Genomic DNA, 24696 nt, shown 5'->3' with positions numbered 1-24696 from the left:
ATTTGGTTTTATTTCATTAACATAAAATATATGGTTTTGGTTTTATTGTTTTTAAATTTGTAAACTGCACAAAGTAGACCTTGGTCTAGATGGATGGGTGGATGGATGGATGGAGCCCTGAATGTTCTTAGCTTTCATTTTTAATACAACTATTTTTCGGATGTGTGCGGGGCTGGGGGAGAAAAATATCATTTCACGCACCCAAAGAAACACAACTAGTTATTCCTCCCCACCCTAAAAAACCTTGTATGAGTTAGTTTTGTGTGACTTCTTCCTAGAAAACAAACATCAGAGTGATTGGATGCAGGTTGGGTGTTGTGCATTGAGGCATGTTAAATAGCTGAGCATAGGAGGGAGGGGTTGTTTGTGTGTACGCTGTCGTGGGCCCTTGGAACTTGGCTGCCAGTGACAAAATGCTTACCACCCACACCTCCATAAATCATGAAAGCTCTATGCTTTCTGTAGCAGCTAAATTTAGCATTTCCTCACTTCTTTGGGGTTAAGCTGACGACGCAGGCCTGGGTGGGTCGGACGTTTGACAAAAGAAAGATACCAATCTAGCATGTCCTAATTTTAGCTCTCCTGTACGTCAATTTCATTTCATTGGAAGTCGACAAAATTGACACAGTGAATATTCCCCATCCCTCAAACAATCCTGACTTCCTACCATCAGAGGAAACTAATTTATTTCCTTTGGTCTTCAGTTAAACCTTTGTGGCAGAGGAAACATTCAGCAAGTGCGATAATACGGTTAAAATATTCATCTTTGCAACCTACCTTCAGATCCCCACTTGTTCGGAAGCTTCCTCGTCATTTTCCAAAACTAATCAGAACTGAGAGCTAGCAGTGTGTTGCAGTGGTTAGTGCTGGACTCAGAAGGTCCAGATTCTGTGCCTTTGGGCCAGTTGGGACTCCCACAGATTGACCTGCCTCGCAGGCTTGTTGTGACAATATGGCTGATTGGATAGCTCAGTGGGTTAGGTATCCAGAGGTTGGGAGTTCGATTCCCCAGGGGGCCTCCCTGGAGAAGAGCCAGCCTGTGTATTTATTTATTTATTTTATTAGATTTAAACCCCAACCTTCTAGACCAAAGTCCCAGGGCACCCCCTAGAAGAACAGAAATGATATACTACTTCAGAGTATTCTCTCCCTGGAAAAGCCTGCCAAGAGTCACCGTAAATCAGAATTAATTTGAGAGCACATGATTGATGGATGGATTATTTATTTATTTGACTTCCATAATCTGGCTGCCAAGGCCACTGGGTGGTTTACAACTTTGTAACCTAACAGCAATTTAAGAACAGTAAACATTGATAGCTATACAAATCAAAATCAAAGACATTCACAAAACAACATAAAGTTATAGTTATCACTGTGTTACAATGTTATAAGATCCAGGAAGATGGGAAGACCTGTCTGAAAAGCCATTTTTTTCAATGATGGTTTAAAAATTCCCCTCTTCTTCTTAAATTAGAAGCAATTTGACACAGCACATAATACAGTGGTGCCTCGCTAGACGATGATAATCTGTTCCACTGAAATTGCTGTTTAGCAAAATCATCATCTAGCGAAAAAGCATTTCCCCATTGGAATGCATTGAAACCTGTTTAATGCGTTCCAATGGGGAAGAATCGTCGTTGTCTAGCGAAGATCGGCCACAGGAAAGCCGCTTTGCGAACCGCTGATCAGCTGTTTAAATCGCTGTCTTGCGAAGCTTGGGTCCCGAAAACACCTGTTTGCGAGCGCAGAGGGAGCTGTCAAAATCGTCGTCTAGCGAAAATCAGTTTGCGAAGCAGGGACCAAACATTGTCCAGCGAAATTCCCCCATAGGAATCACTGTTTTGCGAATCACTATAGCGATCACAAAAAGCCAATGTCTAGTGAAAAAACTGTCATGTGGGTAACTGTCTAGCGAGGCCCCACTTGTATATATATATTTTTCTTTGCAAGGGAGATGCTGCCCTCCTCTGACCAGCTGCAGTACTTGGCCGAGGAGCCATTGATTGTGGAATGGATCTAATTCCCAACTTGCAAGCCAGGCATCATCTCCAGAAGATGAAGTTTCCCATGACAACTGTTGCCAAAGCCCAGAGGCCCTTGAACGGGCTAAGAGCAGCAGAAAGGGCTAACGCAGCCCTTTTTATACTGTCAAAACTGAGGATGATGAAAATGATGACTGATTTAATTGCTTACACGTATCTCCCGCTTTTCCTCTAAAAAAGAGCACTCGAGGTGGCTTACAAATGTTCACAAAGAGTAAAAACAAATAGAACCACACGTAGTTTAAAATCGTAACATCAGGAGCGACAGGTTGGGAGTTCGATTCCCCGCTGCGTCTCTTTGATAGGGGTTGGGTCCCTTCCAGCCCACTGGTGCTAACGATGGTGATGACATAACCAGCCTGCTGTAAATCCAATAAAATCCAGTAAACACTTTAAACAAATTAAAATCCAGTACCGTTAACAACAGTTCCATGGGGCAAGACATCATCATGAGCCTAATTTGCTAAACAAGACAAAACAAAGTTAAATAAATGATATAAATAGATTGATTAGTTTAAAAAAAAATCTTGCTCCATGGTCTGTCACTTTTAGGTCAAATTTACACCTGGAAAGGCAGACCTCCCAAATAAGTTCTAAAATTAACAATATATAATAATACCATTAGAACTCTAGAGCCGGAAGCAACTCTTTGGATGGCTGAGTTCAGCCCGTCAAGAAGGCCCAGTCGGGGAATCGAACTCCCAACCTTTGGCTACACATCCGGAGACCCAAACCACTGAATTCTCCAGTAGTTTTAAAAGGCCAGAAAAGACATTTGATTTATCTCGCCTGCTGCGACCCATGCCGAACTTACCAAGTGGACCTCTGTGCCAGTTGCTGGCTGTCCCTTTCCGAACTGGAGAACTGACCTCCTCTGAAGACAACATCGTGGAACTGGAAAAGCTGAGGGGATTCGAATCCAGGTCTTCCATATCCAAGTCTGTTGCTCTATCCACTGCATTGCGCTGCTTACACACACATATATACTGTTACTACCCAGTTGGGTGTAGTGGATAAAGCGATGGACTAGGACTTTGGAGACCTGGGTTCGAATCCTGGTACAATGTCAGGATCACTGGGGTGTGTGGAACCAATAAAAGCACCCCTTAAATATCTGACTGACCTTGGAAGCCCTTTCCAACTTGATTGCTCGTAATACACCCATAAACAGACAGAAATTCTTATGCACATAGACAGAGGCCATAAGTATTCATTCACCGGATGACGGGGATTGGGCTAGGTATAGAGAACACAGTATTTGCACCCTTGAGGTCTGCTAGTCTTTAAGGGGTCATAGCGTTTTGTCTCTCCCCTAACACCATGTTGCACTACAAAGCCCATCATTCCCCACACTGACTCTATGCTGGCCACTAGGGCTGATGGGACGTGCAAGCTAGGAAACCTCCCCTGTTTTAACGCTTTGGAGGTGAGTGGGGAGGGAAGCCTGCCTCTGGTGTGCGTGTGTGCATGTGTGTATTTTGCTATTGAGTTATACTTGTGTGAGAGAGAGACTTTTGCTTCTGAGCTATGCTTCTGTGTGTTTGCGTGTTATCTTTTGCTATTAAGCCACACTTTTGTGCGTGTGTCTTTTGCTATAGAGTTATGCTTTTGTGTGCCTGAGTCTTTTGCTTCTGAGCTATGCTTTTCTGTTTGATTGTATCTTTTGCTATTAAGGCATGCTTTTGTGTGTGTGTCTTTTGCTACAGACCTATGCTTCTGTGTGTTTGTATCTGTAGCTATTAAGCCACGCTTTTGTGCATGTCTTTTGCTATAGAGCTATGTGTGTGTGTGTTTGTGTGTATCCTTTGCTATTAAACCACACTTTTTGTGTGTGTATCTTTTGCTATAGATCTATGCTTGTGTGTGTTTGTGTGTATCCTTTGCTATTAAACCACGCTTTTGTGTGTGTGTCTTTTGCTTCTGAGCTATGCTTGTGTGTATCTGTGTGTACCTTTTGCTATTAAGCCACACTTTTCTGTGTGTGTCTTTCGCTATAGACCTATGCTTGTGTGTGTGTGTGTGTGTGTGTATACCTTTTGCTATTAAGCCACACTTTTGTGTGTGTGTGTCTTTTGCTACAGACCTCTGCTTTGTGTGTGTGTGTGTGTGTCTTTTGCTTCTGAGCTCTGCTTGTGTGTATGTGTTTTGCTCGCTCTCTCTCTCTCTCTCTCTCTCATTCTCGCTATTCAGCGAGGCCGGGTCCTGCCCCCGCGGGAGCCACCACCTCCAGGACGCGCGGCGGCGCCAAGCGTGTCCCTCCGCCGCCACCGTAGGGCGCCCTTGGCTCTCCTTCCCCACTTCCGCCCTTCCTCCTCCTCCTCCTCCCCACGTGGCCCGGGAGCAGCAGCAGCAGCGGCGGCTGCAAGGCTGCAATCGCGGGGCTGCAACTTTTGCAAAATCCGAGCCTTCGTTCCCGGGGATGGGTCTCCTTCCGGTCGGATCCGAGCCGTGAAAAGCGGCGCCCCATCGGGAAAAAAGGGGCAGCTTGGCTGCTGCCCCCCGGCGGATCCCTGGTCCTCCCCCGGGGGACGGCGATGCCCTTATCCTGCTTGGGGCGGAAGGTGCTGAGGCTGGCTGCGCGGATCCCCTTTCCCAGAAGCGGTGGCTGGGGCTTCCCTACCATTGAGGCTGTAGGTCTTGCTGTCCCTGCCGGGGCTGATGTCGTTGAGGGATGATGCATCATCATCATCATCATCCACACCCTCCTCCTCTTCCTCGCTGCATTCCGTTTTTCACTCTTTAGTCGTGCAGCTGCCAAGAGGAGGAGCAGCCGAAAAAGCTCCAGCCTGAACAATTCAGAGTCCAGCCTCGAATGCTTGTGGGGTGACAGGTTGGCTCAATCGCTGGCTTTTTGAATGCATCTGCTCTTTAAATGGGCAGCCGAAGAGCTGGAAAGGGAGTCCGTAACAACAACGATGATGATGATGCACGAATTATTTCTCGGTCCTGCTGGTGCATAGAAGTGGATGAGAGAGTCGAGGCTAAAAACGAGGAGTCGGGTCCCAAAAATGTGTGGGTGGGGTGATAGGTTGACAAAAAGCATTGGTTTTTGCATTTCCAAATGGTAGCCAAAGATTTTGGCTGCTATTATTATTATTAGCAGTAACAGCAGCAGCAGTATTTGTATTAATATTATATTTTGTTGTCTTGCTGTTGTTGCTGATTTGGGCCATTATTATCATATTTTGTTCTTTTTATTGATGGCGCTGAAGCAAATTAGCAGCTCTCGGAAACTGTTTTAAACTGGCAACCAAATATTTTGGGACGACTCCTGTTGTCGAAGTTAGTCTGGGGAGGAGAGAGAACCTGATCTCGTTTCTGTATCAATTTCTATGTTCCCGTGAGATTTCTCCCATTGACAGAAACACTTGGCTTAGCCGTGATCCCAACGACGTACGGAACCTCTGTCCTTTTACTGTCGTCCTTTTCCAGAGACGTAGGATGGCCGAGGAGCCGGTGACCGTGGCCAACAGCCAGGCAAAGAGGCTGAACAGCGGAAAAGAGGAGGAGGACGAGGAGGAGGAAGGAAAGCCAGGGGAGAACGGACACGTGGTGAAACGGTTCAAAGCCGGCGAGGAAGAGGCTGAGGATGAGATCAAGAGGTTCCCAAAGAGGAAGATCGTGCTGCTCATGGCGTATTCTGGAAAGGGCTATCACGGCATGCAAGTGCGTGGGTGGAGGGGAAAGGAGGTTGGGGCGAAAGGGCCAAATGGGGGAGAAGTGTGTGCAGGGGCCAAGTGACACGCTGCTGAATGCGCTCTGAACCGTGGCTTCCGACCAGGTTGGTTTGGGATGCCATGCATTCGAGCTCTGGTTCCCAACCTTGGATGATGCAGGTGTTCTTGGACTTCAAGTCCCAGCAACCCCGGCCAGTTCAGCTGGTGGTGAAGGCTTCTGGGAATTGTAGTCCAAGAACACCCTGGGTGACCCGAAGGTTGGGATCCACTGCATTGGAGGCAGAAATCCTGGCCTGTCTGGTTCTCGTGCACGAGAGGAAGAAATGGCAGAGTTTTCTCCCTTTTGGTCTGCAAAATGTTTTTTCCAGCGATCTGGGTGAGATTTCTCGTGTCGATGAGAAGGACGATTTTGCGCAAATTTTTGTCAGGTGCACGCATTGTGCAAAAGCTGCTCTCTCGAGCCAGCAGTCCAACGAAAGCAATAAATGTCTCATTGAGGTTTGAATGCTGACTATAAGAGGAAGGCCGTAATTGGCATCTAAGGAACATCTCCAGGAGATCCTTGTTGAGGCGGGGGCAGGATTCCACGGGTACGGGATGTTATTAACACGTCTTTTCCTTTGGCAGAGGCCAGCCATCTCATGGTGGGTGGTGGCATACAGAGAAGACCATCCACTGAACACTGTCAGTGTTTATATCTAGGGTGACTTGGTGATTTGGGGCACGCTCTCTTTGTGGTTATGTTATGCCATGCTTGTCTGCTGAGGAGTGAGGGATCTTATCCTTCTTTCCAGCGTAATACAGGAAGTGCTCAGTTCAAGACGATTGAGGACGACTTGGTATCAGCCCTCACTCAGTCAGGGTGCATCCCAGAGGACCACGGGGAAGACATGAAGAAAATGTCTTTTCAGCGATGCGCCCGGACAGACAAGGTGACGTGGCGTCTTTTACTTTGGACATAGAAGGGATTAAGAGAGAGATTTTGCGGGGAAGGCTCAAAGGACGCGGCCATGCCGTTTTCATCTGTGAATCCCTCAACTTCTTTGTAACATACTAGTGTCCAGGGCCCTGCTCTATATTATTTGTCCTTGGTTTTGTTTTCTAACAAGCCTATCTACCTTGGAGGTGGCTGGACAGTTCATTGAGTTGGGTATCTGGCCGTGGGGCCAGAGGTTGGGAGTTTGATTTCCCCGCTGTGCCTCCTGCGAGTAGAGCCAGCCTGGGTAGCCTTGGGCCAGCTGCACAGTCCCAGGGCTCCCCATAGAGGAAGGGAATGGTGAACCACTTCTGAGTACTATGTACCTCAGAAACCTTAAGACAGTGGAGGCAAACCTTTTTGGGCTTGAGTGTCCAAACTGAGGGGGTGGGGAAGAAACCAGTGGCTGCTGTGCCGCCTGGAAGACCAGAACCGGAACAGGAAGTGGCAGTTTCAGAGGGAATCATGGGGTCAGACAGGAAGTTAAAGGGGGAATCATGGGGATGGACAGGAAGTTAAAGAGGGAATCATGGGGACGGACAGGAAGTTAAAGGACCCAGAACAGGAAGAGAAAGAGGGAACCCCAGTTGCAGCCACTTCAAAAGGTTTGCCGCATGCCAGAAGAAAGGGTTTCGCGTGCCCGTGCCATAGGTTGGCCATCACTGCCCTAAGACAAGGTTGCCATAAGTCAGAATTGACATGACGGCATGTGATTGTTTTCTAGCTTTGGGGCAGGTGTAATAGAGGGACGGTAGGACACAGATTAAGCCTCGTGAATCCCAGGTCCTTGAGTTTGGTCGCACATTTGTTGACTGCTGCCGAGAGCAGTGGCTAGAAGCTGTGCTTACAATGAGGGCGGCCCCATTGATCGCATTTTCAGCCAAAGACTACTGGATCTCTATTCTGGGCTTCAGCTCTTAGGCTGATGATTAAGGTTGGAGATTATTGCCTTTTGGAGAATGCGGCTGTCATTTGAGTGGTAGGTGCAATTGAATGCCAATTGAGCATTCTAAAACAGCAGGGGAGTCCCCTTAACACCCCAAAATGACCGTCTTCAATTTCTCTCTTGTCCGATGGTGCTTTCCTCCTCTGTTGGTCCAATGCCTGCCTGTTTGGGAAAACACAGGGCGTTTCCGCAGCCGGGCAGATCGTCTCCCTCAAAGTGCGGTTGATTGACGATATCGTACGGAAGATCAACAACCACCTCCCTCCTCATATAAGGATTCTCGGTAAGGGGGTGCCCCTCCAAAAGGGGAAGCCCGAGGGGGAATGAGTGAACAGGATTTGAAAAGGGGGGCTAGTTTTCAGCACCTGGGGATCGCATCGGGTCTGAACCCCTGCCAGAGTTTTTAAAAAGGAAGCAACTGGAAATCTGTTTCTGGTTTCATAAAACCTTTTGTGGTGGGAAGGATGGAGTTAAAATAGGTAGCAGGAAGGGGATCCTGTCCCTCCTTTTAATGCAGAATCGTCATTTCTTGGGGGAATCAGGAGAGGAAAATGACATTTTTTATTAAAGTTAATATAAAAGTGAAAGAAGATAGAGGAATTGTGTGCTAATGAAGAGAACATTGACAGTTATTACCTTTGAGCCTCATGATGAGAGATGGGCTTGGTAGTTGTAAAGAAAGCAACAGTGGCAGTGGATAAACAGCATAAATATTATATTTGGTAATGGCTTAAGAAACCTTGGCTGGTATTTAACCCATTTATAAGGGTGTCCATCATGTGTATACATTTTATCTCGGCTGTTTCCCAGCTGTTTTTGTCTTGTTTTGTTTCCATTTGGACATGATAGGGTCTTAAAGTTCTGTCCACAGAATGTGCAGTTGTCCGTGTGTGTGTCTCTTTAGGATTCAAAAGGGTCACCGGAGGGTTCAACTCCAAGAATAAATGCGACGCCCGGACCTACTCTTATATGCTGCCAACGTTTGCCTTTGCACACAAGGACCGTGAGCCTCAGGACGAGTCCTTTCGCCTGAGCTCGGAGACCCTGGCCACCGTCAACAGACTGCTGAGCTGCTACAAAGGGACTCACAACTTCCACAACTTCACCTCCCATAAAGGCCCCAGGGATCCGAGTGCCAAGCGCTACATCATGGAGATCTGCTGCCAAGAGGCCTTTGTGAGGGAAGGGCTGGAGCTGGCCGTGATCACGGTCAAGGGCCAGAGTTTTATGATGCACCAGATCCGGAAGATGATCGGCTTGGTGATCGCCATCGTCAAGGGCTATGCCCCGGAGGCGATCTTGGAGCGGAGCTGGGGGGAAGAGAAGGTGGACGTTCCCAAAGCTCCCGGACTGGGCCTGCTCTTGGAACGGGTCCACTTCGAAACCTACAACAAACGTTTCGGGAACGACGGGCTCCACGAAGCCCTGGAATGGGCGGAAGAAGAGCCGAAGATTGCAGACTTCAAGGAGAAATATATCTACCCCACGATTATAAGCACAGAGAAAGAAGAGAAGTCTATGGCAAACTGGCTGGAGACGCTGTCCAACCATGAGTTCAACTCCACCGCCTCTGAGATGCAGGTGGACAGCAGGGGCTCCAAGGTAAGGGGGACAGAGCTGGCCCCACGGAAGGGGCCAAGCCACCCACTCTGGCTTTTCTCCCCAGGAGGGCCAGTGGAGGGGATCGAACCCCCAACCCTCTGGCTCCAGAGCCAGAGACCCAAACCACTGACCTATCCAGCCAGCTGAGAGTTCAAACAACCCTATTCAATCAGACCCAAAGCACGTTTGGACTAGTTCGCTCCTTAGCTGATCAGTCTCCTCTGAGAAGTTCACAATCCGGATGGGAGTCTTAACAGCACCCGCCAGCTTGTGCTCCCCAGCATTTAGCAAACAGAACATCCGGGAAGAGAGGGATTTTTCAGGAATGAGGGCTCCACCTCGTTTTTACAGGCTTTCACCTTGTAGGAGCCGGTTACTGTTTTTTGAAATCTCCTGCCATCTCCCAGCCAGGAAATGTAACAAATGAATTACTTTTTGAAAAGTAATTTATCAAATTACTTTTGAAAAGTAATTTCCCTAAAGTAATGGTGGAATCGTAGATGGTGCAACGGTTTACGGCTGTAAGAGCCAGTGTCCTCTCACCTGTGAGATAAGCCCCAGATTCAGGTTCCTGCTGAGCCACAAAACCCATTAGGTGACCTTGGGACAATTGCTCACTCTTCGAGTGGCCTACCTCGCAGGGTGGTTTTGAGGGAAAAGTTGGGAGGAAGAGAATCACAATCAAGTGTGGGAGGAGAGCACTCCAAAGAAGGCAAGGGAAGAGATAAGCAGAACTAGTACCTTATATGCTATTTCTTTACATTTTGGGGGATTTTTTTTTCCCCAGAACGATCCTGAAGGCAGCGATGGATGTGGTGGAGATGATTCGGACTAAGCCCTAGCAGGGCAAAGCCTCACGGAGGGAGGTAAGACCCAGCGATCCCAAGCTGCCTGCCCGGGAATCGGAGACTTTCTCCGTAAGGGTGGCATATACGCACAAGGCCCATGAGAAGTGATCAGGCTGGCTTAAGAATGGCTGAAAGGACCCTTGAAAGGGGCTCTTTATCTCCAATGACAGCGGACGAAGGGGAGATACATCGGCTAGCCATAACGGGCCACACCTTATCCTTCCTAAAAGAAGGCTCTCTTGTTTTTCTGTTCTTAAGCATCGGCTGAATTGTGTCACTTTGCTACCAGAAATATATAGGAGAAAATCTTTCATGGGTGGACTCATAATATTCATCAGGACAAGGTGGTAATAATATACATGCATATGATTACTAGCTCGTGCATTATTATGATATTATTTTCGAAAGACCACAGTGTCTTGCCCTCTTCTGTAGCTGTGCTTCCTTTAATCAGGCCAAGGAATAACTGACCTCTTCTCTTAACTGCTGTGTGTTTTGTCTCTTGGCACCCAGAGGTAAGGACAAGAATCGAAAGAATTCTGTTATTTTCCTTTTCTTTCTTTTTTAATTTTTAAAGAACTGAAATAAACTATCTTCCAGATGGCTTTTTAAAAGAATATCTGTGTTCTTTTTAAAAAAATAAATAAATAAAGGCTTTTCATGGTACAAAGCAGGAGAAGAATCACTGTTATTTTCTTCGTAGCAAATCGTCGTCATCATCTTAAAACTGCAGAGCTGGAAGGGACTTTTATGGATCATCCCCAGCCCTTCTCAGGGAAGCACCGTGTGGAACTGAACTCCCAACCTCTGGCTCCAAAGCCACAGACCTAAACCCCTGAGATGTGTAGTTAAAAAAAAAACGGGGGGGGGATGGTTTTGGTTGCTTATCGCTGAAACAGGAATATTAATTTAGATCTTCACTCAGAAGGTGAATGTAGGGAACCTCTTTTTATGGTGCAAAAGTACAAGATAGGGGCAGTGTACAGTAGGACCCCTGTGGGATCAGTATGTGCTGATGCACTTATCCACTGCCTGAAAATATTAAAAGAAAAATCCTAGAAAAATATATTGCTAAAGATGAATTTAACAGAACTGGCCACTAGAAGGAGCCAGAGACTATGCATTGTATAGCATTCCTTATAATCTGCATTTTTTTCAGCATCCCCTGGGGAGGAGCTTGGAACCCATCCCCTGCGAATATGGGGGCCCTACTATAATGGCCTCTGTTGTTGTGCTTGGCCAGAGAGTGCTAATACGATGGGATTCAAAATAAGAGAGTGGAGAAAGAAGCACAGCAAATATCAGGGGAGAGTGGACACAACATGATTTATTTGCATATGTACCTAAACCTGAAAGGGCAAAGCAACCCTCCAGCCCACCTCCAAACTACAGCTCAGTATCCAGATCAGAGGTGCTGATGGGGTGGAGGGAATTAAAAACACTGTATCTGTGATGATTTCGGCATGTTTGACTAGGTCTCTTGACGGAGTGCCCTGGAAAAGACTGGGAACTCTGTGTGAACAGAAGGAGGTGTCATACAAGGGTATGGCTGGCTGGAATCCTGAACTTGGCACCATCCGCTGCAACACTTTGTTGCAGTATCTATCTATCTATCTATCTATCTATCTATCTATCTATCTATCTATCTATCTATCTATCTATCTATCTATCTATCTATCTAATCTCCCATCTGGTTGAAGGCCACTCATAAGCAGATGGTCGCATAGCCTAAGCGCTCCAGGGTTTGTATGGAACAAAACTCAGGATGGGGCTTTGCTGCTCAGTTTCACTACAAATCCCATAATCCCCAGCTGGCCAGGGGATTCTGGGAGTTGCAATTTTAAAAAAACCCGCCCACAATGTTTCTAAGTTCAGGACTTGCACTAGAAGTGGCGAACAAAGATATCGAAATAGAACAAGCGCCACTGATGAGGCGAAAGCGTTATCAAGCTTCGGTGGAACTATTCTGTCCCTAACGCTGCCCTGTAGCTCGCTTACGGGGGGGGGGAAGGCCGTATTATATTTTTGAGCTTGTGATAGGTGAGTTAAGCCATCTATCCACGCTTTCTGGGCGGGCCCTAGATCGGGATTGACCAATGGCGGCTATCTCCCTCCATTCCTCCGCCTTCGGAGCTTGTAAAGGCGTCCTCCAAGCTGGGGCACGGTGATTGGTTTGCCCTGAAAGGGGCACGCCCCTACGGGAACGTATAAGTGGTATCGCCCTCTGCGAGTCTTTATAGGAGCCACGGCAGGACTTTTTTGGAATGTACCAAGAAAGAACTGTGGAGGGGTGTGTGTGTGTGTCTTTTGAGCCGAGACCAAGCGAGGGTTCTGGAGTCATTAATATCTTTTTGAACGAGATTTCCATTTTTGTTTTATTTAAACTACTTTCTGACCGGGAGAAGAAGACGAAAGCGGCTTCAGAAATTGCTCAGCAGGCAGAAGTCCCACTGGCAGAGCTTTGCATTCTGTAACCAGGGGTAGACCTTCAGATGTTGGGAGATTCCAACACCCATCCTCCCCCACCACTGGCTAGGGCTGATGGGAATTGCAACCCGACACCACCTAAAGGGCCACGTGTTTTTCACCCTGGCTGTAGCGAACAGAAGGTATTTGGATTTCATGGTTTGTATCTTTATAAAAAATATTTGGTATATTTTTAGCTTGTAGGAAGCAATGTACCAAAATTGATTTAATGCAGCTGATGACAGATTGAGAAAGAGCTCATTATAATTTAATAAACATGGCCTCTATGGATAATATTTAAAACTGCAGAGTAAATGAACTAATTTTTTTAAATGTCCACCTTCTTAAATTTAACATGTTGATCCAGTACTGTAGACAAGAATATTATTAATGGACCCAAGAATACAGCTAACGAATTTTTATGGATGCGCTGTAGAATTATAGAATCCTGTATATATGAATTTATCTAGATGATGTCCCCTATAAGTTAAAATGTAGTTAATTGTAATTCTTTTTGTGTCGTATAGCCCTCGAAGAAGGTTGATAGGCCAAAATGTGTCGGGCTTTCTACAATGAAATAAAGAACATTATATTTTCTGCATCTTGGGAGTACAGTTTGAACCTAAGATTTTAGTGGATGTTCCAGAGGCCCCTGGACTGCAAGGAGAACAAACCTATCGGTTCTGAAGGAAATCAAGCCTGAGTGCTCCCTGGAAGGACAGATCCTGAAGCTGAGGCTCCAATCCTTTGGCCATCTCATGAGAAGAGAAGACTCCCTGGAAAAGACCCTGATGTTGGGAAAGTGTGAAGGCAAGAGGAGAAGGGGACGACAGAGGACAAGATGGTTGGACAGTGTCATCGAAGCTACCAACATGAATTTGACCCAACTCCGGGGGGCAGTGGAAGACAGGAGGGCCTGGCGTGCTCTGGTCCATGGGGTCACAAAGAGTCGGATGTGATTTAACGACTAAACAACAATCAGGTCCTTTAGTTATTTCCTGGGAATTGCAACCCAATACCATCTACGAGGGTTTTCCACCTTGTCTGTAGAATGAAGTGTACAGAAGGCGTTTGTCTTTCATGGTATGTATCTTTAGGCTGCACTGTCCCCATGCATGGTGCTTAAAAATGCAACAGGATAAGCCCCAGAGTTTGGGGTGATGGTAGGGGAAGGCAATGGCTTCTGATGTAATGTTATTCCTAAAATTTTCAGTTAGCAGTGTTGAACTGATTCATGTTTACTTATGTAAATCTACATCTGCTTTTTTCCACTCTTGACTTGCAGTGGTGTAGACTGATACTGTACTGTACCTCTACTTGACCCATTTATATCGGTGGAAAGATGGGATTTTTAAAAAATCTACAATTTGGATCCAGCACAGAGGAGGAGTCATGGAAAAACTTGAAGCACGGATTTGTTGCAGAATATTAAAAAAAAATCCTGGGAATGAGAAAGTGACCGAGAAATGAATACTGAAAGAAATCGCAAGAAAGCATCAAACGTGTAAAATGTGGAAAGCTAGCATAGTTGGATCAAGCAGAAAGCTTGAGAAAAGAGAAGGGTCTTTGTTGGCTAAAGGATAGCGAGGGAGGGAGAAACATGGCATCCTGTGGGAAGGAGTTCCACAGGCTTGGAATAGCCACCAGAAGAGACCTCTGTCCCCCACAAGGGGTCTGTGAGAATGGCGGAACCAAGAGAATGGCCTCTCTTGGAGAACTTTAAACAGCTTGCCCTGAAAACATGTAGCGTCTTATTGCTCCCAGCTCTTCTGGAAATCTCCCTTTTGTGTTTGATGCTTTCACGTTATTTCGACTCCACAAGCGGCGTTTGCAGCTGCAGCTTTGAAAATGAAGGGAGCAGTGGTGAAAACGAATGGCTTTTCTTTCCAAAGAAATTATGGCCCTCCATGCATGCCTACTCTGAAGATCCTTGTTCCTTGCTTCATCACGGCGTGTTGTTTTTGAACCCACAGCACTGGCTTTTTTTGGCTTGCATTTAATCACCATCCTCATCTTAGCACTGCAGAGCTGGAAGAGATTCCTGTGCATCATCGGTCCAGCCCAAGGAGACACAGTTGGGGGGGATCGAACTTCCAACCTCTGGCTCTGCAGCAAGAGATCCAAGCCCCTGAGCTATGGTAATGTTTTCCACGGAAAGTATATATCCATTTTCCTCAGCCTTACTCCAGGGTGTGTCTGATCCATGAAATGCCCTGGCATTGCCTGAGGATACATTAAAACCTTGCTCAATTCCCTCCCCAATGGGGATTCTGAGTTTCCTTTGGGGTCTACAGGTTGAGCAAACACGCATCTCGCAAACAGCCAATGAGCTTCTGTGTATTTCTTCTACTTACATCGGAAGGTTATTATTATTACATTTTTGGACAATACTTCCCAGAAAATAATATGTGTAATCCTAATAATAATTTGAAAAATTCTGTATTTCCTTATAATAATTTACTTTCAGGATTCCTTTTCTAATTTTCCATTTACATGTTGATTTATCATGGTTAGTTATCTTCCATATTTCTTCTTCATCACCATCATCACCACCACGATTTTAGAACTGTGCCGGAAGAAGCCCTATGGATTATCAAGTCCCACCCATCAAGGAGCCATAGTGGGGAATCGAACTCCCAACCTTTGGCTCCACAGCCAGAGTCCTGAGCCACTGAGCTATCCACCATTTTATACCATCCCTCCATATTAAACTGGTTATTATTCTTCCAATATCAATCTTGCAACGGTGACCATAATAATTCTCTCCCCCCCTTCTAATCGGATATTTCTAAATAGGCTTTGCAAATTATTTTAAGGATATATGGATATGATTTTAATGCATTCCTATTAAGGAAAAACTCACCGGTAAGCGAAGAATCCTGGATCCGACCGCCATTTTCGCTGCCCGGTAAGCGAGGGCAGGGCGCGAAAATGGTGTGGGTGGCGATTTTCTGCACCCGGCGGCCATTTTGGAACCGCCGATCAGCTGTTCCCAAAATGGCCGCCGGGGTGCAGAAATGATCGTAATGCGATGTTTAGCCTATCTAAACATCGCAATGCAATCGCATTAGCGACCGCAAAAAACGTGTCACTATGCGGATTCGTCGTTAAACTGTGTGCTCGTTAAGCGAGGCACCACTGTATTATGTATTACAAGCTTTCATTAGAACTGCAGAGCTGGAAGGAAGATCCATTTAGTTTTAATGTTTTGTTTGGCAAATGGCTTATATTTTGTTCTGTTCCTCCCTGTTTTTAGGTTGCTGTGCTATCTTTTTCCTAGGTAGCAATACCTTAACTTGCAGGCCTTGAAGGACAACCCCAGCTCGTAACAACAACGTAGCTGCCAAGACAGACATATTGAGATGAAATGATCGGACAAGACTTTAAATGACTGCGAGAAAGTGTTCTTGAAGATGGGTTAGATATGGTACTTGTATCGTCTTTAAATCTGTTGTTTTACCAGTTGTTAGCTGCCTTGCCCTCTGGGGAGAAAGGCTGCATATAAATAACTTAAATAAATAAGTTTTTTTTCTCTCAAAATGAAATGGCTCAGCACTTTCAATTAACAAAATTGTAACACCAAAATAACTTTAAACAGGGGTTGGCCCTTTAGAAAATTAGGACCCATAATATCCGATGGCAAGAAGAGTAGTTTCTTTTTGGTACGTGTGTGTGTGTGACCTGCCAAAGGTTCTCTAGCCCTGGTTTGAAAACTACTTTTACTAATTAAAACTAATTTATTCCAGCCAAAGCATTGAAACTACTGACGGGCAAAGTGAAAAGCATTGAGTATATCATTCCAATGGTGCCTGCCAAAGGGTTGGGTATGTTAGGCAGCCAGCGGTCAGTTCTTGATTTTCATAAGTTAGAAGCCGGAGATGTGTGCAAGCGAAAGATCTGAGCGACTTTGACAAAGGCCGGACAGTGATGGCTTAGAAGATGATCAGGTCAGACATCTCCAAAATGGCAAGTCTTATGGGGAGTTCCCAGCATGCAATGGTTAGGATGATCCCCGTCCACCGCCAAAAGCCCGTAGAATGGGGATGTGAGTGTCAGAAGTGGACCATGGAGGAGTGGAAGAAGGTTGCCTGGGTTGATGGATCATGTTTTTAAATCAGATGGATGGCTGGGGGAGTGTGCGTCATTGATCTGGGGAAGAGATAACAGGATGCACAATGGGAAGAAGGCGGGCAGAGGCAGTGTTAGGCTCTGCGCCATGTTCTTCTGGAAAACCACGGGTCCTAGCATCCACGTGAATGTTCCTTGGATACGCATCACCTGCCTAGAGATGGTTGCAGGCCACATACACCCCTTTATGGCAATGGTGTTCCCTGGTAGCGGTGGCCTCTTTCAGCAGGATCATGCACCCTGCCACACGGGTTCAGGAATGCTTTGAGGAACATGACAAGAGTTCAAGGTGTTGTGTTGGTCACCAAATCGCCAAGATCTCGATCCTGTTGAGCATCTAGACTGTGCCAGAACACCAAATCCAGACTTAAAAGGATCTACTGCTAATATATTGACGCCAAACAGCACAGGATACGTTCAGAGGTCTTGTGGAGTCCATGCCTTGACATATCAGAGCTGTTTTGCCAACACGAGGGGGACCTACGCTATATTAAGCAAGTGGTTTTAATGTGTGACTGCTCAGTGTTTAACAGAGTGGCTTCATTATTGTTCTTTTGACTTATACTGTACATTGCCCCATAGTGCATAGAGCATTCGCTGGGCCGTTTACAACAGGGGTCCCCAACCTCCAGTCCACTGCCTGGTGCCAGACTGTGGCCATGGCAGGACTGGGCCGCGGAGACAGATCTCCCGCCCCCCCCTGCACACACACCCCACCCCCACCTGCACGCATGGGTGCCCTGTCCACCTGTGAGCATGCCCCTCCCCTCTGTGAGTGCACCCTGCCCTTTTGTGCATGCGCATGAGCATGTCCCTCCCACAAATGCACCTGGCCCCTTCGCGCATTAGTGTGTTTTGCCCCTTTGCACATGCACGCAAATGTGCTCCACCTTCTGCATGAGCGTGCGCCCCCATGAGCCCGGGGCGGTGCCCTGCACCCCCCCGTGAACAACCACCCCCAACTGGTCCGCAACTCAGAAAAGGTTGGGGACCACTGTTTTACAACATGATTTCTGGAGAGCTACAGACTTCCACAGATCACCTACAAAGAAGTATAGTAATGCAAATGAATAAAGACCAAGAAATCATAAAACATAAAATACAGAAAGCTATCATACTTACGCTAAGTGATAAAAGCTATAATACTTCTGTCACTTAAGAGAAACTTGAAGAAACTTTAGCGATCTGTTATAGCAGATCATTCAAGGTAGAATAAACGGGGAAGGACTTAGAGGAGAAAAACTTACCAAAAGAGGCGGGAGACTGAATTGAGTCCAATTCACATGTCATTGTTTGGAGGGGCCGGTCTCGAAATCGAAGTAACAATGGTGAACTCCCACCTCCTATAGACAAAGGAAAAAAAAAGGAAAGAGAGGGCAGAAAGATAAGAAATGTTAGAAGAAAATCTGTGTCATTTATAAAAGGATTAATTTTGCTTGAGTAGAAAATAAAGGAAGAGGTCTACAGAGATCAAGAACCTCTTGAATAATTATATCACAAGTTCTGAATTTTAACTGAATTAATGTTTATTTTACTGAGGTGTTTATTACCTATTTGATAACATATCTCATATAAGAGATTATATTTTTTCCTATTTTTTCATTTACATCACAGAGCACTATCAACAATAAGAGTAAGCACCATAAAACATTCATCCTTCCACCAAGAGCCACCTTTTCAAGCAGGCTTTTAACTATCATGATTGAGTCCCTGGATTACTTTTTAAAATTACAACAGTGAAGAGATCCGGATAATACATATATATATCTTTGCTTTCAGCTGAAAATACGTATCTATTGGATCTCTCTGTCTCTGGCTGATGGATTAATGTGTGAGACAGGCAAAAACCCAGGAATTAGTCCTGGACACCCTTCAAAAGCTTTTAATGTTTTAATTTTTACTGTTTTAATGATGTAAGCCACCTTGGAGCCTTTTGGGGAAAAAGCGGCATGGAAATATCTTTATTAAATAAATAATGTTGCTTGTTTTTAATTATTCAGTTGTTTTTAGTCAGTGGTTTGTTTTCAAATATTTGACTTACAATATTTTTTTAACTCTATTCTTTTTAATATCGCGTGCCACCTTGGATCCCCTTATCTGGAGGAATGTGGTCTCTAAATCATCATAAAATATATATATAAAATGGTTGGCTTTTATTATTATTATTATTATTATTATTATTATTATTATTATTATTATTATTATTATTATTATTATTATTATTATTATTATTATTATTATTATTATTATTATTATTGTTATTGTTATTGTTATTGTTATTGTTATTGTTATTGTTATTGTTGTTTTGTTGTTGTTGTTGTTGTTGTTGTTGTTATTATTATTATTATTATTATTATTATTATTATTATTATTATTATTATTATTATTATTATTATTAATGGTTCCTTTTAATAAGGACACCCAACTGTCTAGTTTTATACAAGGTATTGTTTCCATAGAGTGTTTCTGCGCCTCTGACTGGGATAGTCCTTTGTTTCTCAGCGTGTCCTACCTCACAGGGACGTTGTGAAGCTGAAGGGGAAAAAAAGGGGCCGGTCACATACACAGACTGCCTCGAGTTCCCTTGGATATCAATCCAAGAAATACAGTAAATATTTATAAAATACTTTTTTTCAGTATGTCTCTAGTGCGCATGTCCTAAAAAGGTTATTCCCTTCTGCGCATGCGTAAATTACACCGTCCTCTCTGCTCAGCAGTTCCCTCTCTATAATGTGCCGGGCAGGGGAGGGGCGGGTGGGTTTCTTCCCGCATGCGCCTAACAGAGCGTTGGTGGTAGGAAATTCCGAACGCACTGGGTTAGTTTGTCTCCCCGCGGGCCCCGTACCGCGGCGGATGCGCTTGTTTGTGTGTTTCCTGCGCAGGCGCCGCCCCTTCGGCTCGGCCAGTTTCCCCGTCAGGAGCGAATGGGTTGAGGCCGGGGCCCGGCTCGGAAAGTGGGCCGAAAGGAAGAGAGAAAAGAAGCGCTTCGGGCCCGGCGAGGAGCCTCCGGGCTTCGTCAGGCCGGGAAGAAGGCGGGCGAGAAGGTGAGGGGTCCCGAAGAGGCCTTGGCGGGAGGGAGGGGAGGGAGGCCTGGGAGCCAATCCCTGCCCTCCACGCTCCCCCCCCGTTTGGTCTCGCGCACCTTTCTGAGGGGAGGGGGGGAGAAAGGAGGAGAGCGCCCGAACGGGGGCCGGGATGGGTCAAAATAAAAGATTAAAGCAAACGCGCTCCCCCTGCTTTTGCGTCCGGGAGGCAGGGAGGAGGGTGTCTTGAGCCTGTGTGGGAAGGAGCTAACCCCCCCGTTGTTGTTGTTGTTGTTGTTGTTGGGTTTGGTCTTCACTCTGCAAGCGTGGCTGCTGCGGTTGCTGCTACTACGAGCCCCGCCTGTGGTTTTAGGGGTTTCTCCTGGTAGCCTGCTCTTGTCAATGGGGAACGGGGCAAGGGGAAATCTCCCCCCCACACACACACACAAATGCACGAAGGGATGGGGGCATGCTTGGCTCAGTTAGACTCGGAGGGAGAAGGATACTGGAATTGTTGCGGATCACCAGCTGAATGTGAGCCCGGGGTGCAATGTGGCTGCAAAAAAGCCCAAGACGATTTTAGGCTGCATTAAGAGAAGTACAGTCTACAAATCCTGTGAGGTACTAGTTTCCCTTTTATTTGGCACTGGTTAGCGATTACTCACCATGAGTATTATTGTGTCCAATTCTGGACATCATCGTTTAAAACTGGGCAGCAAGGACGATCAGGGAGACTGGAAACCAAGACTTAGGAAGAAAGGTGGAAAGAACTGGGCATGTTTAGCCTGGAGAAAAGAAGATGGAGAGGAGATAGGACAGCACTTTTGAAATACTTTGGAAAGGTAGTCCTACAGAGGAAGGGCAGGATCTGTCCTCCATCATCTCAGAGTGCAGGTCACATAATCATGAGCCCAAGCTATAGGAAGCCAGATTTTTGTTGAATACGGTATCTGGAAAAACGTCCTAACTGTTTGAGCAGTATGATAATGGAACTAATGACCTCGAGAGATGGTGACCACTCCAACATTGGAGGCATTCAAGAGAAATTTAGACAACCACCTGGCAGATCTGCTTTGATTTGGGTTCCTGCCTTGGGCAGGGGATTGGACTCCGTGGCCTTCCAACTCCATCATTCTATGATTCTGTAAGGTGTGGAAGTTGCCATTGTTTTTATTGTTGCTAGCCCTATAATTGTTATTATTGCTAATTCCTCTTATTTATTAATTTTATATTTTGCATAATCTGTGTTTTTCTATGCAAAATATGGGAGCAATTAATAAACAATAGAGACGAACAATAACACTTATATCCATGTTATGATGTTGTGCTCCTTGTTTTTGAATCCATAGGTTGCGACCCACGAGAGCTCATAACGAAATGAGTATCTTCCTTTTATGAGTACCACAATGCTATTGTTTTGGTTGTTCACGCTATGGCAGTGGACGTGGTTTTCCATCCTGCAATGTCCGTGAGGCTGGGAGCAGGTACTCTAGGTTATCCTCGTAAATTTCGCAGCCCATTGCAGGTGGATATTTCATTCACTTGTCCTGTTATGGCAAACAAGAAAAAGTTTATTCGAGGAGCTGCTGTTTTTCTTCTTGTTTTGTTTGTTATGGTTGGTTTATTGACAAATACTTTTCTGGGGGAATAAGCAGTGTTTTAAGGAGTCAGTGTTTTTATTATCCTTATGGCTACTTGCATTTATGGTTCTGCATTTGATGAATCCAAATACGTGGTTCTCCCTTTTATCCTCACAACAGTCCTGTTGATAGAGCTGGCCACCATGGGGTGAGGGAGAATTGCTTCGGGGACGAAAGGGGAGGATGGTGTATTTGTATGTGAGAAAGATGGTTTGCTTAATGGAACTTTGTCTTCTTTTCAGAATTTGAGACGGATTTTTTAAAAAGGCCATAATAATGCAGCATGGCAGTGGATCTCAGAATGCCCAGCGCCAGCTCCAAAGGTCACGCTCCTTCACAGGCAATGAGAGTGAAGATCAGCAGACAAATCTACCCCAGTCTCCGGCCCCTTCCTTTGCCCCTTCTGTGAGCCCATCTGCACCGCAGTCTCCTGGCTACCAGATCCAGCAGTTCATCATGAGCAGAAGCCCCGTCACCGGACAGAACGTGAACATCACTTTGCAAAATGTCGGGCCGGTGGCAACAGGAAACCAGCAGATCACCCTTACCCCCTTGCCAATCCCGAGCCCAACCTCCCCGAGTTTCCAGTTCAGTCCTCAGCAGAGAAGGTTCGAGCATGGGTCGCCTTCCTACATCCAGGTCACATCGCCGCTGGCACCCCAGGTTCAGTCTCAGAGCCCCACGCAACCTACCCCAGTGCCGGTGCAATCCATATCCAACGTTCGGGCTGGCGCCCCTGGGCCCGGCTTGGGGATGTGCAGCCAGAGCCCGACGCGAGGCTTTGTGGACGCCAGCGTGCTTGTGCGACAGATCAGCCTGAGCCCTTCCAATGGCGGGCACTTTGTGTATCAAGAAGGCTCCGGCATTGCCCAGATTTCTCAAGGCGCGACGGCTCAGGTGCAGCTCTCGACGTCTGCGGCGCCGACGACAGTCAGAGAACGTAGGTTGTCTCAGCCTCATTCACAGACCGGTGGCACTATCCACCACTTGGGACCCCAAAGCCCGGTAGCCAGTGGGGCCAACATCCAACCTCTACCCAGCCCTGGCCACATTACAACCAACAGCCTCCCCCCGCAGATCAGCAACATCATCCAGGGCATGCAGCAACAACAGCAGGTGCTTCAAGGACAGCAGCTGAGCAGACCTTTGGGGTATGACCGGACCTCGGGTGGGCTGATCGCTGGGGTCGGAGGACCTCCCACCTTTGGAATGACATCGCCACCCCCTCCCACGAGTCCTTCCCGAGGCGGTATGTCGCAGGGGCTGACCACCCTGACCTCCTCCGTCTGTGCGTTGGTGAAGAAGCCGAAAAAGCTCGAGGAGATCCCTCCAGCCACCCAAGAAGCAGCTCAGATGAGAAAGCAGTGCTTGGACCACCATCTCAAGCAAATGGAGACCCTGAAAGAGGCTTTCAAGGAGTATCTGATTGAGTTGTTTTTCCTGCAGCACCTGCAAGGAAACATGATGGACTTCTTAGCTTTTAAGAAGAAGCATTGTGTGCCGTTGCAGGCGTATCTTAGGCAAAATGACTTGGACCTGGAGGAGGAGGAAGAGGAGGAGCAGTCCGAGGTGATCAACGACGAGGTAAGAAATCTGTGTGTTAACGGTCGTTCACAATCTATTGGCGATGAATTCAGGTTGTTTGGTATTTTAATTCTGCAGTCTTCCAGATTCCTCAGTGAAAGTCAGCTTAGTTGAAATCACATCGATGTTGGAGCGCTCGTGGTTATGGTTGGGTTGTGTGATGTACAGAGCTGTAAGATAACACTTGGACTGCGATAGCTTTCATTCCGAATCACAGAGTGCAACTGACATGTCCAACAGGCATGCGTGTCATTGATTCAGGATTGAGCTTTAAATTTAGTCACGCTGTTGAGTTATAATTCATCCTGATTTTATGTATGCTTCTGCTTCTGGAAAGTCAGAGTGCGGTTCCAGATGACCATTGATCAGAGGGGATGAGATTTCGGATCCTGTCCTTGCTAGCGATGAAGCTGAGTGAGTGACCTCAGGCCATCCCTCCTCTTACCTCACATTGCAGAATTAATTATGATAAAATGGAAATGTTAACTGAGATCAGGGGAAAGAATGAGAAAATCCCTGTGCATCTTCCCCTACACCCATTAAGGTCTGAATCCTTTTATATTGTGAATTGCCGCATAAAAATCCACCCCTCCTGCCCAGGTTGTAGCTGAAGTGTCTGTTGTCAAAAAATATGGTGCTTACAATTCTCATGAGCTCTCTTACCAGACAGACCTTACGTTTCAACAGAAATCTTTTTCAGTGCGCTTACCGAAACTCAGTTTAGCGAAGAACCGAACGGTCTCTTAGAAAGGAAGCCAGCTGCAGTATTTGTGGTGTCTCAGATGCACAGTAGCAGTTAGTCAAACGTTGAGCCTTGAGAAGTGAAATAATAGCCATCGTAGGTAGCCGTAACAAGTTGTCGGAGACAGAGTTGTTGATTTGCAAGGCACCCCTCCTTGAGCGATGCTTGTGGATTTGTGAGATATTACTGATCTCCTTTTTTAAACATTGGAAGCTTATTTATGTTTTCATTGTCTTGATGAGCTCTTTAATCTGACAATTGGTCACTTTCATGACTTGGTTGTATCAAGTGGCAGCAGTGGTATGGTCCCATTAAACTGGAGAGCTTGCCTTATGTAAGGAGACTTCTTAGACTGACTGAGCAGTCAGGCTTTCAAGTATTCGTCAGCTGAAGCGAATATTCAGAACACAAAATATTCGTACATGTTCATTTGTGTGTTGATCTCAGTACTGAATCTACAGAAGCGTTCCTAATGAATGCAACTGGTCAATCTAGCAAAAGCTTCTACATGGTAGCAACCGTCTAATATTTAGACAGATGTTCAATGTTTGTTTATTGATATCTCTTGGAAATCCCACTGGAATCTAATTTGAAGGGTGTGAAAGGGCTCTTTGGTCCATCTGACTGGATCAGATGGCACAGAAGCACAAACAGTGTAATTTACTGGTTGCTGTGGGTTTTTCGGGCTCTTTGGCCGTGTTCTGAAAGTTGTTCTTCCTAACGTTTGGCCAGGCTCTGTGGCCGGCAACTTCGGAGTCAGAACTTTGCGTTTGTGACCGCAAAACACCATAAATTGTGCTTTTCTCTATGCGTGGTGGTTTCTCAAAAGATCTTTTAAAGGAGTCCTTTTTCTCTCTCCGAATTATTTGTATTTTTCCTTCTCTCTCTCCTTTTGGAAGAGTTAAACAGGACTCCTGTATGCTTGCCCCCCCTTTTTGCACAATGTAAACAGATATTTATATCTTTCCCTAGAATGGTTAACACAAACTCGGCCCCAGTTCTGTAGATGCCTTTATGCGAGG

The 24696-nt window shown here is 46.0% G+C and overlaps 2 protein-coding genes and 1 non-coding gene across 11 annotated transcripts in view; all 3 read left to right on the top strand.

Moving 5' to 3' along the window:
- The first annotated feature begins 4363 nt into the window (after positions 1-4363).
- On the top strand, positions 4364-16097 carry PUS1 (pseudouridine synthase 1). Of its 9 annotated transcripts, none has more exons than XM_020788853.3 (9): positions 4364-4603; positions 5475-5708; positions 6514-6651; positions 7822-7924; positions 8546-9243; positions 10031-12700; positions 13085-13640; positions 14531-14695; positions 15814-16097. In XM_020788853.3, the coding sequence occupies exons 1-6, from the start codon at positions 4577-4579 to the stop codon at positions 10076-10078; spliced, it is 1248 nt and encodes a 415-aa protein (XP_020644512.3). In that variant the 5' UTR covers positions 4364-4576; the 3' UTR covers positions 10079-12700; positions 13085-13640; positions 14531-14695; positions 15814-16097. The 9 variants fall into 9 exon arrangements, with proteins under 9 accessions (XP_020644512.3, XP_078237845.1, XP_078237842.1 ...); XM_078381719.1 differs by having other exon boundaries at positions 4364-4672; positions 14576-14695; XM_078381716.1 differs by having other exon boundaries at positions 4364-4672.
- Positions 14727-14865, top strand: LOC140702754 (small nucleolar RNA SNORA49). The gene has a single exon (XR_012082005.2). It is a non-coding gene; the product is annotated as a small nucleolar RNA SNORA49 (small nucleolar RNA).
- A 3458-nt stretch (positions 16098-19555) lies between the features above and the next one.
- Positions 19556-24696, top strand: part of EP400 (E1A binding protein p400) — a 71055-nt gene continuing 65914 nt past the window's right edge. The window contains exons 1-2 of the mRNA XM_078381920.1: positions 19556-19729; positions 21591-22932. Coding sequence (XP_078238046.1) covers positions 21625-22932 — 1308 coding nt within the window. The 5' untranslated portion in view covers positions 19556-19729; positions 21591-21624. The remainder of the gene's footprint in view (positions 19730-21590; positions 22933-24696) is intronic.

Source organism: Pogona vitticeps, chromosome 14 (genome assembly GCF_051106095.1).
Source record: "Pogona vitticeps strain Pit_001003342236 chromosome 14, PviZW2.1, whole genome shotgun sequence".
NCBI lineage: Eukaryota > Metazoa > Chordata > Lepidosauria > Squamata > Agamidae > Pogona > Pogona vitticeps.
Note: the sequence above shows the minus strand (reverse complement) of the source record. Positions and strands in the feature narration are given on the sequence as shown.

Coding starts and splice junctions, on each gene's coding strand:
- PUS1 (XM_078381721.1), top strand. CDS start 4,577: ATGCCCTTATCCTGCTTGGGGCGGAAGGTGCTGAGGCTGGCTGCGCGG. Junction 4,673..5,474: donor GCTTCCCTACCATTGAGGCT/GTAGGTCTTGCT, acceptor GTCCTTTTCCAG/AGACGTAGGATGGCCGAGGA. Junction 6,652..7,821: donor GATGCGCCCGGACAGACAAG/GTGACGTGGCGT, acceptor GGGAAAACACAG/GGCGTTTCCGCAGCCGGGCA.